Below are 12,905 nucleotides of genomic sequence, written 5' to 3'. Positions count from 1 at the left end.
CGGACACACGTCTTTTCGGTATCAAGGTCTAGTTTATTTCTGTTCAGAAGAAAGAGAATTGAAAGGGCGCGCACAGTGCGCCGGAAGTGACGAGAGCTTTAGAGAGAGAGGAGAAGAGAGAAGTGCGGTGCGCGGACCTAGTGCTAAAGGAAAGCAGTAAATAAAGTAATCAGAAAAGGGAGCTTGCAGACGACATTTGGCGCAGTGAGTCGGATCATGGGTCCGTGTGCCTGGTGTCCAGCACTCATGAAGGTCCGCTTGCGGGACGCCCCGCGGAGTTGTTTATGGCTGCAGGGGTGGTGCGCAGTTCCATCGCCACGCCTCTACAGATTGCTGCCCCCTTAGAGAGGAAGCTGAAGCAAAGAACGATGCTCACAATGCACAAGTGGCACTTGTGCAAGTGCACTTGCACAAGCGCACTTGCAAGGCGGAGTCCGCATGTCCTGGGAAGGAAGGCACAGTGAGATAATTAAGTGTGGGTGCTTCGCTGAATGCTGGCTTGAGTCACTCAAGCGCAATCGTATCTCGTGTCCGTGTGCCTGGTGTCCAGCACTCACGAAGGTCCGCTCATGGGAGGCCCGCGGGACGCCCCGCGGAATTGTTTATGTGGCTGTGGGGGTGGTGCGCAGCTCCATCGCCACGCCGCTACAAGTTCTTGGACTTGAGCCCTGTGAATCCGGCCATTCATTTTTTTGCAAATCTGACTCCAATGCTGTGCTGCAAGCTCCTCCGTGCACTCCTGACTTTCTTGGGTGATTTCAAAGATGCAGTGATGAAGAGACTTGTGCTTGTACTGTATCTTTTTATAAGTTTGGGACACTTCTTCCATAGGGCATTATAAAGGATGTCAACATAGGTATGATCCTCTGTGTTAGCTATAGAAGACAAATGCTGACAAACAACAGAAGGGATGTCCCAAGCCCAGTCCCCTAGGTCAGTGGTGTCATTGGGGAATCCTTCTGAATATGTGCTTTTTTGGTTCAATTTGTGATGCAGGTGGTTCGGTTGCGAGGAGTTTTGTTACCACAGGTTTTGCCGAGGAACACATTAATTTCAGCGATTAGGATTGATTAATTTCGGCTCAAAGGCAGTGGTTGTTGCCGAGGGAATCGCGAGTGTTTTCCCAGATGCTTTTATGAGCAAGCACCAAGGCAAGATGAGGGTCTTATTCTGTTCACGAGAGTTAACCTGTTCTGGTTCTGGTGTCATTGAGCAGAGATACGTAGTAATTGCTCATGATAGTAGGTATCTAGCTTGCTTCCAGTCACAGAGGTGTTGGAATAGCCCCATGTCATATGGAAGCAGTTGAAGTTGCCCAGAATGAGCAGGTTACGGTCAGGTCTTCTCACTGCACGCAGGAGACCTGCGTTGGAGGTGAACCAAGATCGATGGAACCTTTTGGGAATATTACATGAGGAGATGACTTTGAACATATCACATGACTGATTTTGTGGCATAAGTGGCACCTTTTGAGGAAATTAACACAGAGCTGTATGACTTTCTTTTAAGTGTCTTCATGCCCACCTCTAAGTAATAGGCGTTTTTTGCAGATATCACAGTACCTGTGCCAGTTCAAATACTTCGTCTGTCCGATTGAGTACTCTGAAGAGTTGGAACGCATGACTATGGACTGTGAACCTTCACCACTGTTCCAACCAACAGAATATGGTTTTCCAGAGTGGATTGAGACAGTGTGCAATCTTGTGAGTGCCACCTTGCATTTATATTACACTTTGCCTGTGTCACTTTACTCCTGTACTTTTGCATGTGTTGTCAGTTTTTGTGGGCAGTTTGTATGTTAGTAGGTATCCATTTGAAAATTTGGACCAGCTGAAGCATCACAAGCCTGTTCAAGTGAAATGTAAACTGGCACATTGATTGTGCTGTTAGTGCAAGTTTATATTTAGGGACTGGAGCTCGTGCCACTAAGCAGCTGTATCACTGAGAGCATACACCTCAGAAACCAATATTTTATTATTTTAGATAGTTGTGTTATAAAATTTAAGCCAGTGATAAACGATGTTTTTTCTTTTTTTTTTCAGAAGTGTGATTTCTTATGTGGCTTGACTTTCTGATATGTGGCTTAAAACAGTAAAATGTTGCCTTTCATGTACAGGCTTTTTTTTTACTTTTTAACTTCTTACAGGCAGTTAACTTGGGAAAGATGTAATTTTTTGCCTTTCTCAATCTATAGAGAGTGCAATTGTGGGCTTAGAACTTGCTTTCAAATAAATTGTTTTCAAATAAATTTTAATGACCAGTACTCATGTTTCTTCTTTCATAAATAAATATCAGATATATTCTGAAACACTGATAGCTAGTTTCACTCTGTGTACAATGGAGAGTACATTTGCAAGAGTTAATACAGTAGACCTATCACAGGTAGATAGGCAAAAAATCATCCACAAAATGGGAACACCAAAATGAGGAGGCACTGGGATGCTATAGAAAAACATGCCTTGCTGTTTTTTCTTAAAGTTAAGAAAAACTGCATCTACTATCAGGTGTATTTCTCTACCTCTTTGATAATTATATACTGGTAGCTGTTCCCCACACATGATAAGGCAAACTAAACCAAATTTGTGACTATTCAAGCTAGCATGATTGTATTAAAATAATTTTTCCATTCATTTTAGTTGGAATTGTGCTTTCGTGTTATTGGTGTTGCATGAAAAAGTCTGTTAGCAATCTTTTCATCTGTTGGCTGAATAAAGTGTTGTAAGACAACTTTTTCTTGCGAAGGTTTTTTTTTTTTTTTTTTTTCAAACTGCCTGATTTTTCAGTCATTCGGTGACTCCCGTCACATCTGAAAAATAAGTCAGCGACTAGTTTTCATTGCAACATAGAAAAGCAAACATAAGCTAATGCACAATGTGACTGCCTTTGTTGAGTATGTTGTGTGACCAAAGGTCGTTATTAGCTTTTGATGATTGTGCGAATGGGGAAAGACTTGACTTTTGCTGTGCTTTCTGCACTGCAATGCTGTTGGCAAGGATGACGGAACCGGTGCCATTGCCAACTGTGTTGAATCCTTTAAATGAAAAACACAGCACCGAACAGCAAAAAACCTTGATAGCGAACGTCGAAGCAGCTAGGCCTAATGACAGCACTAAAAGACAACTACAGCTGCCAGCGAATCAGTATGCAAGAGTGCGGGTTAGAGGCTGTGAAATAATCGAAATGGCGGCCATGGTGTCTTCAATTAATGCCTTTTCGGACCTGTGGTCATGGCAGAAAGTCTGAAAAATCATACTGCGAAGGATTTCAGCACCTGAAATTGCAAACATCCTTATAAATTGGCTCTAAGGGTACGTGGCGGTGCCACAAAGGCGTTTGAATTATGAGGCATGTCCAAAAAATCAGTTGTTAATCACATTCAGTAATTTAGAATACTGAATTTTTGGATCGAACACAAATATAAATAAAATAGCCAATGCTATTTTATTCTTATTCAAAATATGGCATGTTTGCACACCTCTAGAAATTTTATTTGAGTTGTTTATTTGAGTTGTAATTTTTTTATGACATTTAGTTTCATTACTATGAGGTTCAACTGTAGTCAACATAATATATGCATACCAGCACGCAAGTGTCCTGCTCATACCATGTTGTTCGGTGAAACTGTGCATGCTGATTGACATATTGTAGTGTGTGCAGGACTGTTCTTTTGTCCTTTATGATATGAAGAATGCCTTTGCTTATGCACTTCATTGTTTTTGCAGTTGCACTTGAAGACTACCATCACACTCTATCCTTTTGTACTTCACTCGTTGAGCTTCTCATTGTTCAGCTCCATCATTGGACCTTTTGGAGGATTCTTTGCCAGCGGTTTCAAGAGGGCCTTCAAGATTAAGGTACGGCAGTCACATGCCATTGACATCCAAATTCATTAAAGGGGCCCTGCAACAGTTTTCATTACTCGGATGTTCCCAACAGTATTGTCTAGTGACATAAGTTTATTTAACCAGCTCAAAAAGTGCTGCAGGGCCCCTTCAAGACAGAACATTTTGTAAAGAGCATTATGTGATACTACATCCATCGAAGCAGCTGTCATATATGTTGCAAACTGTGTTTTATTGCCTGAATTTTACATTTTGGGGGGAGCCACATTCTCAATTGATCACTTTCAGGGATACTTTCATTTTTGTGTGGCATGGTATCTGGTTTGACACTTCGCTCTAGTGACAGGTGTTCTGCCTGTTGGCTTAGCCATTCGGCATATACTGAAATTGATATCCAGAAAGTGAAAAGGGAGAATACTGCTCCAATTTTGTAGAACTTGCTTGGAAGCTTGCTTGGAAGCAAGCATTGCTTGTGGTAAAATTCATGTGGCAGCCAGAAGCTGGGAGGCTTGTAAAAAAAGAAAAAGAAATCTTTAAGTTGAGCATTTTCTCCTTAAACACAATTTGAATGTTTCTCAATGGATACCTGTGCACAGTTGTATCAATTTGAGCATCTTGCACTGTGTACAGGTCCACTTACACTCTATGTCAGCACTTCCTTGCATTGCTGTGAAAGCTGCAGGGCTCCTTAGTTAATAGGAGGAGCAAATGCCCCCTAAGATGTGTTCATCTGTGCCACGTTGTCTGCTTGCTGCATCATCGAACCGCGTTTTCTGAATTGCATGTATGTTGATGCAAGAGATTCATCGGTGCTATGTATCATAACCTGTATTTAGATGAACACGACAGTGGACATTTTCTGTACTCCATTTCAGTAGTTCCTCACAACCTCCTTAGCCAATAGCAGGTGCAAATATAATGATACATTTGACTGGTCGCTTTCAAGCGCTCAGAATACATTCGCCTGGTTCATTCAGAGCACTGCGCTGCTGCCTAGAGTGCTCGGAGGTGCTCTCATCTTCACCCTGGGAGTGCAACTGAGATACGACAGAAAGTTGATCATGTGGCTACTCCGATTGCCCTGAGAGCAAGCATGTTCAGCTGGGGCAGGCTTTGTTTGGCTCCATCATTGAGAGGGCTCCACATTGTTGCAAACCGAGTTGGAGTGCGGTAGGAACCAGTCAAATGGTACCATATGATATGTTTATGCTGCATCATCTGCTTGGTGTCTGGTTGCCACCCTGCTGTCTCTATTTGTTTGGAGACCCACTGGTACAGGCAGCACTTGCTGGTGTTTGTGAGCAATGCGGCTCTCTTGATAACTGTGCTCATACTAGCACTCTTCCTAAATTATTTCTTGACTGCATTAAGCACATTCAGCACCAATAACCTCGCCTGTTTTGGCAAGTGCAAGATCTTAGATTTTTAGCGCTCTGGAAATAACAGCCGACGCCATTTTCCCGAATGACAGTGTAGTACCCTGCGACAACCCTCCACTGCGTTGTGACTGCTCTCTTCAGACGTTTATTAATCTGAGGCCAGAGTCATCGATCAAACTTTGCATATACACTTAACTAATATGTTTTCAGCAGTATTGTGTTATATATTTGTGCTTATTTCATAATCCATAGTTTTGATGTTCATAACAGCAATAGGGAAACATATGAAGCATCATGATCAAGAACGAACGTACTGTGTCCTTAAGAGTCGCAACTGGAACTATAAGCTACCTATATGGCATTTCTTTTATTTTTAGATCATACAGAATTTTCAAAAATCACCTGCAGCAGGTAGCACGGCTATAGTCCTTGAGCTGGATTACTTGACAAGGCGGGCATTATTCACATGAGAAATTGAAATGCATATTTGACTAATTTTTTTTGTTAATTAACCAAATGAAATTCACTTAAGTTTTATGAAGTAATTTACAGCACATATTGCAATTTACGAATTGTAGCTAGTGAGTTTGCAAGGCATATTGACTTGGAGCAAATTCTGAGAATGGCACCGGTTTCGATATAGCGTTGTCAAAAACTTGTGATAAAAATGCTCCGTTGTTCCCTTTACTTTTTAATGAAAACGCTGTTTTATGCACTGAAGCACAGAAGTAAATGGAACATCCAGGTATTTTTTCACACAATTTTGGAATGAATGCCTTGAAACTGGTGTCATCCTGAAACTTCGTTCGAAATGGATACACCTTGCAAACTCACCGGCTACAATTCATAAGTCGCAATATGTGCTGTAATATAATGAATTTTTGAATTTTTGTTAATTAGTTGAGTGTGTTTTGATTTATCGTGCTAGTAATATCCACTTCTTCAGATAATCCAGCTGAAGGACAAGAATTATGCGATCTGCCACAGGCAATATTTTTAAATTCCGAAAAACTTAAGAATGATTACCCTGTATACCTGTGTATGTATGTTATTCCATTTCTCACAAGCGTCGGTACAAAGACCACCAGGTTGTTCTTGGGAATGTTAATAAAATTCATCGCTTGATTGATTATTAAAAGTAGTCTTGTTGTTTTCGTCTTAAACAATTTTCCTCAAATGTTTCCAACAGTCTTTGTCAGCTGGTGGCAGTTACTTTTCCTGAGTAACTGGAACTGTTTTGGTGGGCAGGGTGAATCAGCTGGGCTGAATTCTGCGCCACATTAAGGAATTTTATGGTTCTTGTATCTCTTGATCATGGTTCTTTACCTGGCGATCTGCCGCGTCACGCTTTCACAGGCGGGGCAGATCTGGCGCTAGATAATGCGCCAGCTCTGCCACTAACTGCTATCGAGCTTGTTTGAGGGCGCTGCTTTTTGATGCAGGCGGACGGTTAGTCACGTGACATTTTTCATTTTTCGCAGGCTTTCTTTATCGGCCAGATAAAATAAACAGGCAAAACGTACGTGACTGAAAACATGCCAGCTTTGAGTTTCAATTTCCTACAAATTCTTCATTGACGACATTGCAGCATTCAGAGCAATAAATAAGAAAGTAGCTAATTATCAATTTGAATGGCATTATCAAAAAAGTTACTGGCGGCTACTCTACTCAACTGTGAACAATAGGCACTTGGTTATTTTTGCATAGAATGTCCTGTATTTTTTTAAAAAATGCAATGCATGATAGCTGGGACACCCTGTATATAGATATTTTAATTGTCCTAAGGCAATAACCTCTTCCCTGCCATAGACGAGTGGGGTTCATTTGCATGCTCCTGGTAAAAACACCCAAGGACAAGCACAGCTTGTCAATGATACTTCTCATTTTCATGCAGTTCCCATTTTTTTTTTTTCATTCACAATACTTTTCAGTTTCTTTCATTTTCTTGTATACTGCTGTTTAGCTTTAATTTATGATAAAGCTTAACATTTTATATAAATAAACAGTGTATAAATAAATTGACATTGTTTTTCATAAAGAATTCCACTGTAAAAAGATTTGGCCATTCGTTATCAGAATTCAGAATAGTGGCACAGAAGGGGTTAATCCGCATAATTTGGTTCCATGTTTACCATGAAGCTCCTAAATGTAGTTCCATATCCTGTACATTTTTAAATTGGAGCATAATTTGCATGACATTGTTGAAGTGGTACTGCTTACTTTATTGAAGAAGAGTGTTTGTTGGCCATTGTATGAAAAAGCTGCAAAAGAGTTGTAAGCGTATTTTACAGAATAATTGCAAGGTTATGGTTACAAAATTTTAATGCCATGGGTGTGACCATATGCAGGGGACAAATGTTCCAGCATTGCTGAGCATTCTTCAGAAATATAATGTGCTAAATTTCCGTGTGTTGATCAAGGTTGGAGCTTTTAAGGGCAACCCGGTGTAATGGATAATTTGCTATGGTATTGCGCTGTGTAGCACAAGGTCCCGAGTTCTGTTTGCGAACGCCACATTCCGATGGAGGGCGGAATGCAAGAACATTTATGTTCTGTGCTTTGTGTGCAGATTAAACCTACAATAAATGAAATTTGTGCGAGTTCGTAAGAATTCATACTCGACTTAAAGCACTAAAAACGAGGACACAAGAAGGAAAACCAGACAGGACGGGTGCTACTTCAGACTAAAGTTTATTTTCGGAAAAACATGCCTATTTATCAGTCGACACAGAGATCAAAAGCAAAGTACATCATTGCGCAAGTGCACTCCTAACCCCCCAATAGTTCAAGAAAGTTGTGAAAGTTACGGCTATGCTCATACAAAAACACAGAAAAATGAAAGCTCCGAAAGCTAAGACTTATAGAAACGAGCTCTGACTTTATCATGTGGGCACTGATAGCGTTGGATTTGCAGCGAAAAACATCTTATCGAGATGTGCTATTTCACTTGTGTGAAGGTTTATCGAGGACTGACTGACATATGTGGAACCATCTTTTTTAAATGTAGAAAGCTTTTACAACCTACCTAGTTGTCCTATCTCAGTGCTGGAAAAGGACTCGTTTTTTGCACCTTAAGTCAAGTATGAAGGTTAAACCCTAGGTGGTAAAAATTGATCCGTAGCCTTCTACTACGGCGTCTTCATAACCTACAGTGCAGTTCTGGGATGTTAAATCTTGCAATTTTATTTTTCTTAAGGACCATTACAGCTGTCTAAGCAACACCTTGTTATTGCTGCATTTAGGTAGTTAGTGAGAAATGCATATTTGAACTTGGTTATTTGAGCCCTAGAGTATACTTCCGCGACCTATTGACAATAATAAGAGCAGTGCTTAATGTTTTTTCTGTACACCTAGGGTTGGTAAAGCTTGCTCTTCTTGGCAGAAAATGATGAAGTTGTATTGTGAACACCCAGGTAAGGTGTAGATTTCAGACCAGGCATTAAAGGGGCCCAGACACCAAATTTTCGAGCTTGAATCCTGCTTTGCATGTTAAACCATACACATCCCACAGCAGGCTGGCAAAATTTTAGCGAATTCGGTGTGGTAGAAAATTTGTACTCGAATTTATTTTATATCGATTTTGAACCATACAGCAGTCTTGCAACACTGAGTGGTGACGAAATGAACTCGCACTTTCCGGAAACAGCTCCCTCGGAGTAATGGAAGCTGATCTAAAAGCCCATACTTTTGTGCACTGTAAGCACCGGAAGTGATTGGCAGGAGCTGGAAATCAGTTGTGACTGCTATACGTTGTTTTGTTTTTGCATGTGCATCTCGGCGGCTTGCGACTGCTGGTTTAAATTTAAATTTTGAGTTAAATGTGTGCTGAGAGCCCAGTCATTTTGTGTATTACCATATTGGTCAGTTACAATGATAATCTGAGAATGGTCTGACAACTGTGCCATGGCCCCATTAATGTTCAAGCCTTACTAGAAGAAAATTATTGCCCTAGCACCAACATGTATTTACTGTCTGATTCCTCTGTTTTCAAACTAAATGTAATTGTTTTAGACAATGAACAGTTAACATAAATCATTCAAGTGGTAGATGCCAAAATTTTGTGGTGTTTCCTGGATCAGCTTTGCATATCCAAAGATGGAATTTTCACCAGTCTTTCACTTTTGCACTGCTTTCCAGCTTAGCAAATTTTTGGTGTCTAGTTTCTTCTATATGTGGTGTATTTACTATGTATTATATATGCCATTTTGTGCATCTATTGTCTTTCTCCCTCTGAAGGACTTTGGGGACATCATCCCTGGCCATGGAGGCATAATGGATCGTTTTGACTGCCAGATTTTGATGGCTTCCTTTGTGAATGTTTACTATCACAGTTTTATCAGGTATGTTGGCTATTTGTATGTGCTGTTCTGTTCTGTTTTAATGGCATTGCAATCATTTCAGCTCAGTTCTGTATTTCTTATGTGAAAATTTTAAGTATTCCAAAAAGGCAGGTATTGCAGGCTAATGAATAATCAGATTTGTTTACTTTCACAGGGCTCCAAACCAGCAGAAGATTCTGCAACAGATCTACCTGATGAAGCCAGAAGTACAGCTGCAGATTTTTGGCAGCTTGCGGGACACACTGATAGCACGGGGCCTGCTCCCTTCCTAAAGGGAGCACCATCAAGGAAGCAACAGTCGCTACTGAACTAGTCACTCATGTTGTGGGCATCACTACCTTGTTCTATACTTAAGGTTCATTGCCCTGCCACCCCCCTCCCACACTCTTTCCTGCTTTTTGAAAATTGGCTGTAGTAGAGCTTTTCAGCTGTTGCGGTCACTCGTAAATTGAGGAAACCACCAACAGTCAACGCATCGATGTGGGAGTATATAACATACTATCCAAGGTGCAAAGGAAATCATGGACCAAAAAGCTGTCATATGTGTGCTTGAGTCAGAATACTATTTCGATGCATTTAAAAAGGCTCCAAGTTTTACTTCAGGTGTTCTGTCATATTCTTTGGTATCAGCAGTTGGCATAATGTGCTCCTAAATGAATTACTCCCACTTGTGTAGGATCTGCTATGCCTATAATGGCAACGGTGCTTGGCAGGTTGACTTGCTTGGCGTTTCTTCTGGCTGGGTGTTGCGCATTCCATTTTTTTTATGCACTTACTCATTCGTCTTGTGAAACCGTATGCTACAGCGTATTCTACACAGTTAATTGTATGTCTAATTGTGATGTGTGTTTTAGTTCTTTAGTTTGCTCACAAGTCTTGAAGTTGCATCAAACCCAGAAGTTCTACAGGATGTTCTGATGTAGTTGGTCAAATGCATGGATCTCTTGCTTTGACAACAAAGATGTACCATGCAATTGTGGGTGCATCCATTTCAGACTTTACCAATGTTGGAACCATTATACTTGTGCGGAGGTAAATTTAAGCAATGTGGCAGCGTTCATACGCAGCATGTACACTTCTAATTTGCTTTAATTTGCTTTTACAAATGACAGTGCAGTAATGTAAAATATGCAGCATGGTATTCTTGGATGCTCATTAAAGATTGATTACAAATGGGTAATTATGATGCCAAAAAGTGTATATGTTGTGCTACGGTGTGTTGAAAGAAGAGGCAGCCTTGTTAAATACAATGTGGCAGTAAAAGTACAAGCACATTTGCTCTGAAACTTGGAAGCTTTTGTTTGTGTTGTTCATTCATTGACTGTAACTTCTCATATCTAACTAACATTATTTTTATTTGGGTGTTGGGCAATCTTGGCTACTTCAATAAAGGTACACAAGCTCCAGGAAATACATGTCGCAGCATGCAGTACTGCTTTTCTGTGAGCCAATACTTGTTTTGTTATGCTATACGTGCCAATGTTTCATGTTTGCTGCATTCCATGTTGCTTTATTTTTTTGGTGCACTTTTGTGAAGCTTGCATTCAACTTGATGTTTTTGACATGTCAGCTGCTGTAGAGGTGCACATTCCTAGTCGATAATACACCTCTTATCAGAGGAAATCAGTTCAAAAGCACACACCCGGAGGAGCTTTGTGGAAGCAGAAGCATGTGCATTATGTACAATTTACTGTATTTCCTGATGCCCTCACTAAGGAAGACAGGTGGCTTACAGTACTGCAAACGAGACGTGAATAGAAAACATTTTTACTCCATTAGCATGTGACGTTTCATGAAGATCCAAAAGCTATGCATTGTTGACACTAATGCATTGGTAACAGTTGTTTTTGAGTGTGTAATGAACACGTACAGCCATGGTTGCTGGCAGTATTTCAGAACAGATGTTGTAATACTTCATTTTTGCTAGCTGTTGCTTTGACTCTGTGATTGCCATGGTGCAGCTAATACTATATCTGGACATGGGCATTTCCCTTATTTATGTGACATATGGTAGAGTGAACTTTTTGTGCTGCTTTTATTTATGGTGGTGTGGTTGTCTATGCACACAGACTAATCCCACCATTTCTGTTCTTAAAATAAAACTCATGGATCACATGGTGCCATGCAAGTTTGTTTGATAAGGATGCTGGCAATACTACGAGAGGGCAAGTGCAGTGCTGTCGGCTGAAGATAAGAGCCTAGGTTGCCTACTTTAACAGCCTAAACATGAGCAGGGTGCTTCACACAGTAGTACTTCAGAGTCGCATAATATAAAAATGCACATGCAGGTGTATCATCAGTAAAATGGACCAAGCTTCGGAAATATTAGCATTTTCCCCATGTGTGAAGTTCTGCAGCTCGTTTTAGTTTTGCTGCAGACCTTGTGGTATCTTTAAAAGATTAAGAACTGAATATATATAGATAAAGATGACTCCATTAGAAAGTTGTTGGATCTCAAATGAAAGGACTAATACTATAGTTCTTTAGAAAATTTCAGGGAGATTTCCATGTTTCAAATAGTGTGAAAAAACAGCTTAGCACCGCAGACTTCAATGTGGTTCTAGTGGATGTAGGCTTGTACACCATGATATTGTCTGTAGTAGGTACCCTTAAGTATGCGACGTAGGTTTCTTGAAAACTTCCTTTTCCAGGTAGTCATGATACAGCTTAGTATTTCAATTGTCACATTATGTTTGTTGAAATTCTTCTGGTTCTTGGACCACTTTAACTAATCTGTTTATAATAATAATTAAAAGAATGATATATTAGTATGTCACATCTTATCTGATACGTCTGACTGATCTGTCCACTATTTTTGATCTTGGCCCACATTACACATGACACCCTGTAAATGTTCATATACCAGTACAATGTGATGCTTGTTCCATTATATTGCCACGTTCAGATATTTCAGAGTTAGTGTCCCAGGCATCTGGAGTGCACAGAAATGTTGGCCGTTTCCATGTCTTCAGCAGTCGTTCTTGTTGCCATGTTGTTAATGCACTATTTCTTAGTGTGGTGTTTGCATTGATGAAACCTTTGTCTTGGTTGTGAAGTATTTCCTGCACTACTGAGGATCAAAGATAGTAATAAAGAGATATAGCAAATTTCGTCCTGATTGTCTCATGGTTCACCAGTAGAATGGTCATGTGTAGGTGAAATACAGAATAAAAAAAGCTGTCTGTTTTAAACATTTGCCTGTAATATTGTTAGAACATTAAGGACTGTTGAAGCAACTGAAAGCCTATTTTGAAGCCAGAGATTATTTTAGTGCAGCAGAAAGCTTACCTGCTGCTAATCTTGCAGCATATATACGCAAAATGCAATGGATATCTTTTTCTAGG

General features: G+C 40.3%; 1 protein-coding gene across 1 annotated transcript in view; it reads left to right on the top strand.

The window, feature by feature from the left end:
* The window catches only part of Cds (CDP-diacylglycerol synthase), a 28,005-nt gene extending 15,337 nt beyond the window's left edge, over nucleotides 1-12,668 (top strand). The window contains exons 8-11 of the mRNA XM_050196722.2: nucleotides 1,551-1,703; nucleotides 3,723-3,854; nucleotides 9,458-9,561; nucleotides 9,716-12,668. Of these exons, the coding sequence (XP_050052679.1) occupies nucleotides 1,551-1,703; nucleotides 3,723-3,854; nucleotides 9,458-9,561; nucleotides 9,716-9,833 (507 nt within the window). The 3' untranslated portion in view covers nucleotides 9,834-12,668. The remainder of the gene's footprint in view (nucleotides 1-1,550; nucleotides 1,704-3,722; nucleotides 3,855-9,457; nucleotides 9,562-9,715) is intronic.
* Nucleotides 12,669-12,905: the final 237 nt, after the last annotated feature.

This window comes from Dermacentor andersoni, chromosome 1, assembly GCF_023375885.2.
Source record: "Dermacentor andersoni chromosome 1, qqDerAnde1_hic_scaffold, whole genome shotgun sequence".
Classification (NCBI taxonomy): domain Eukaryota; kingdom Metazoa; phylum Arthropoda; class Arachnida; order Ixodida; family Ixodidae; genus Dermacentor; species Dermacentor andersoni.
The sequence above is the reverse complement of the archived record's forward strand: the minus strand, read 5'-3'. Positions and strand labels throughout refer to the sequence as shown.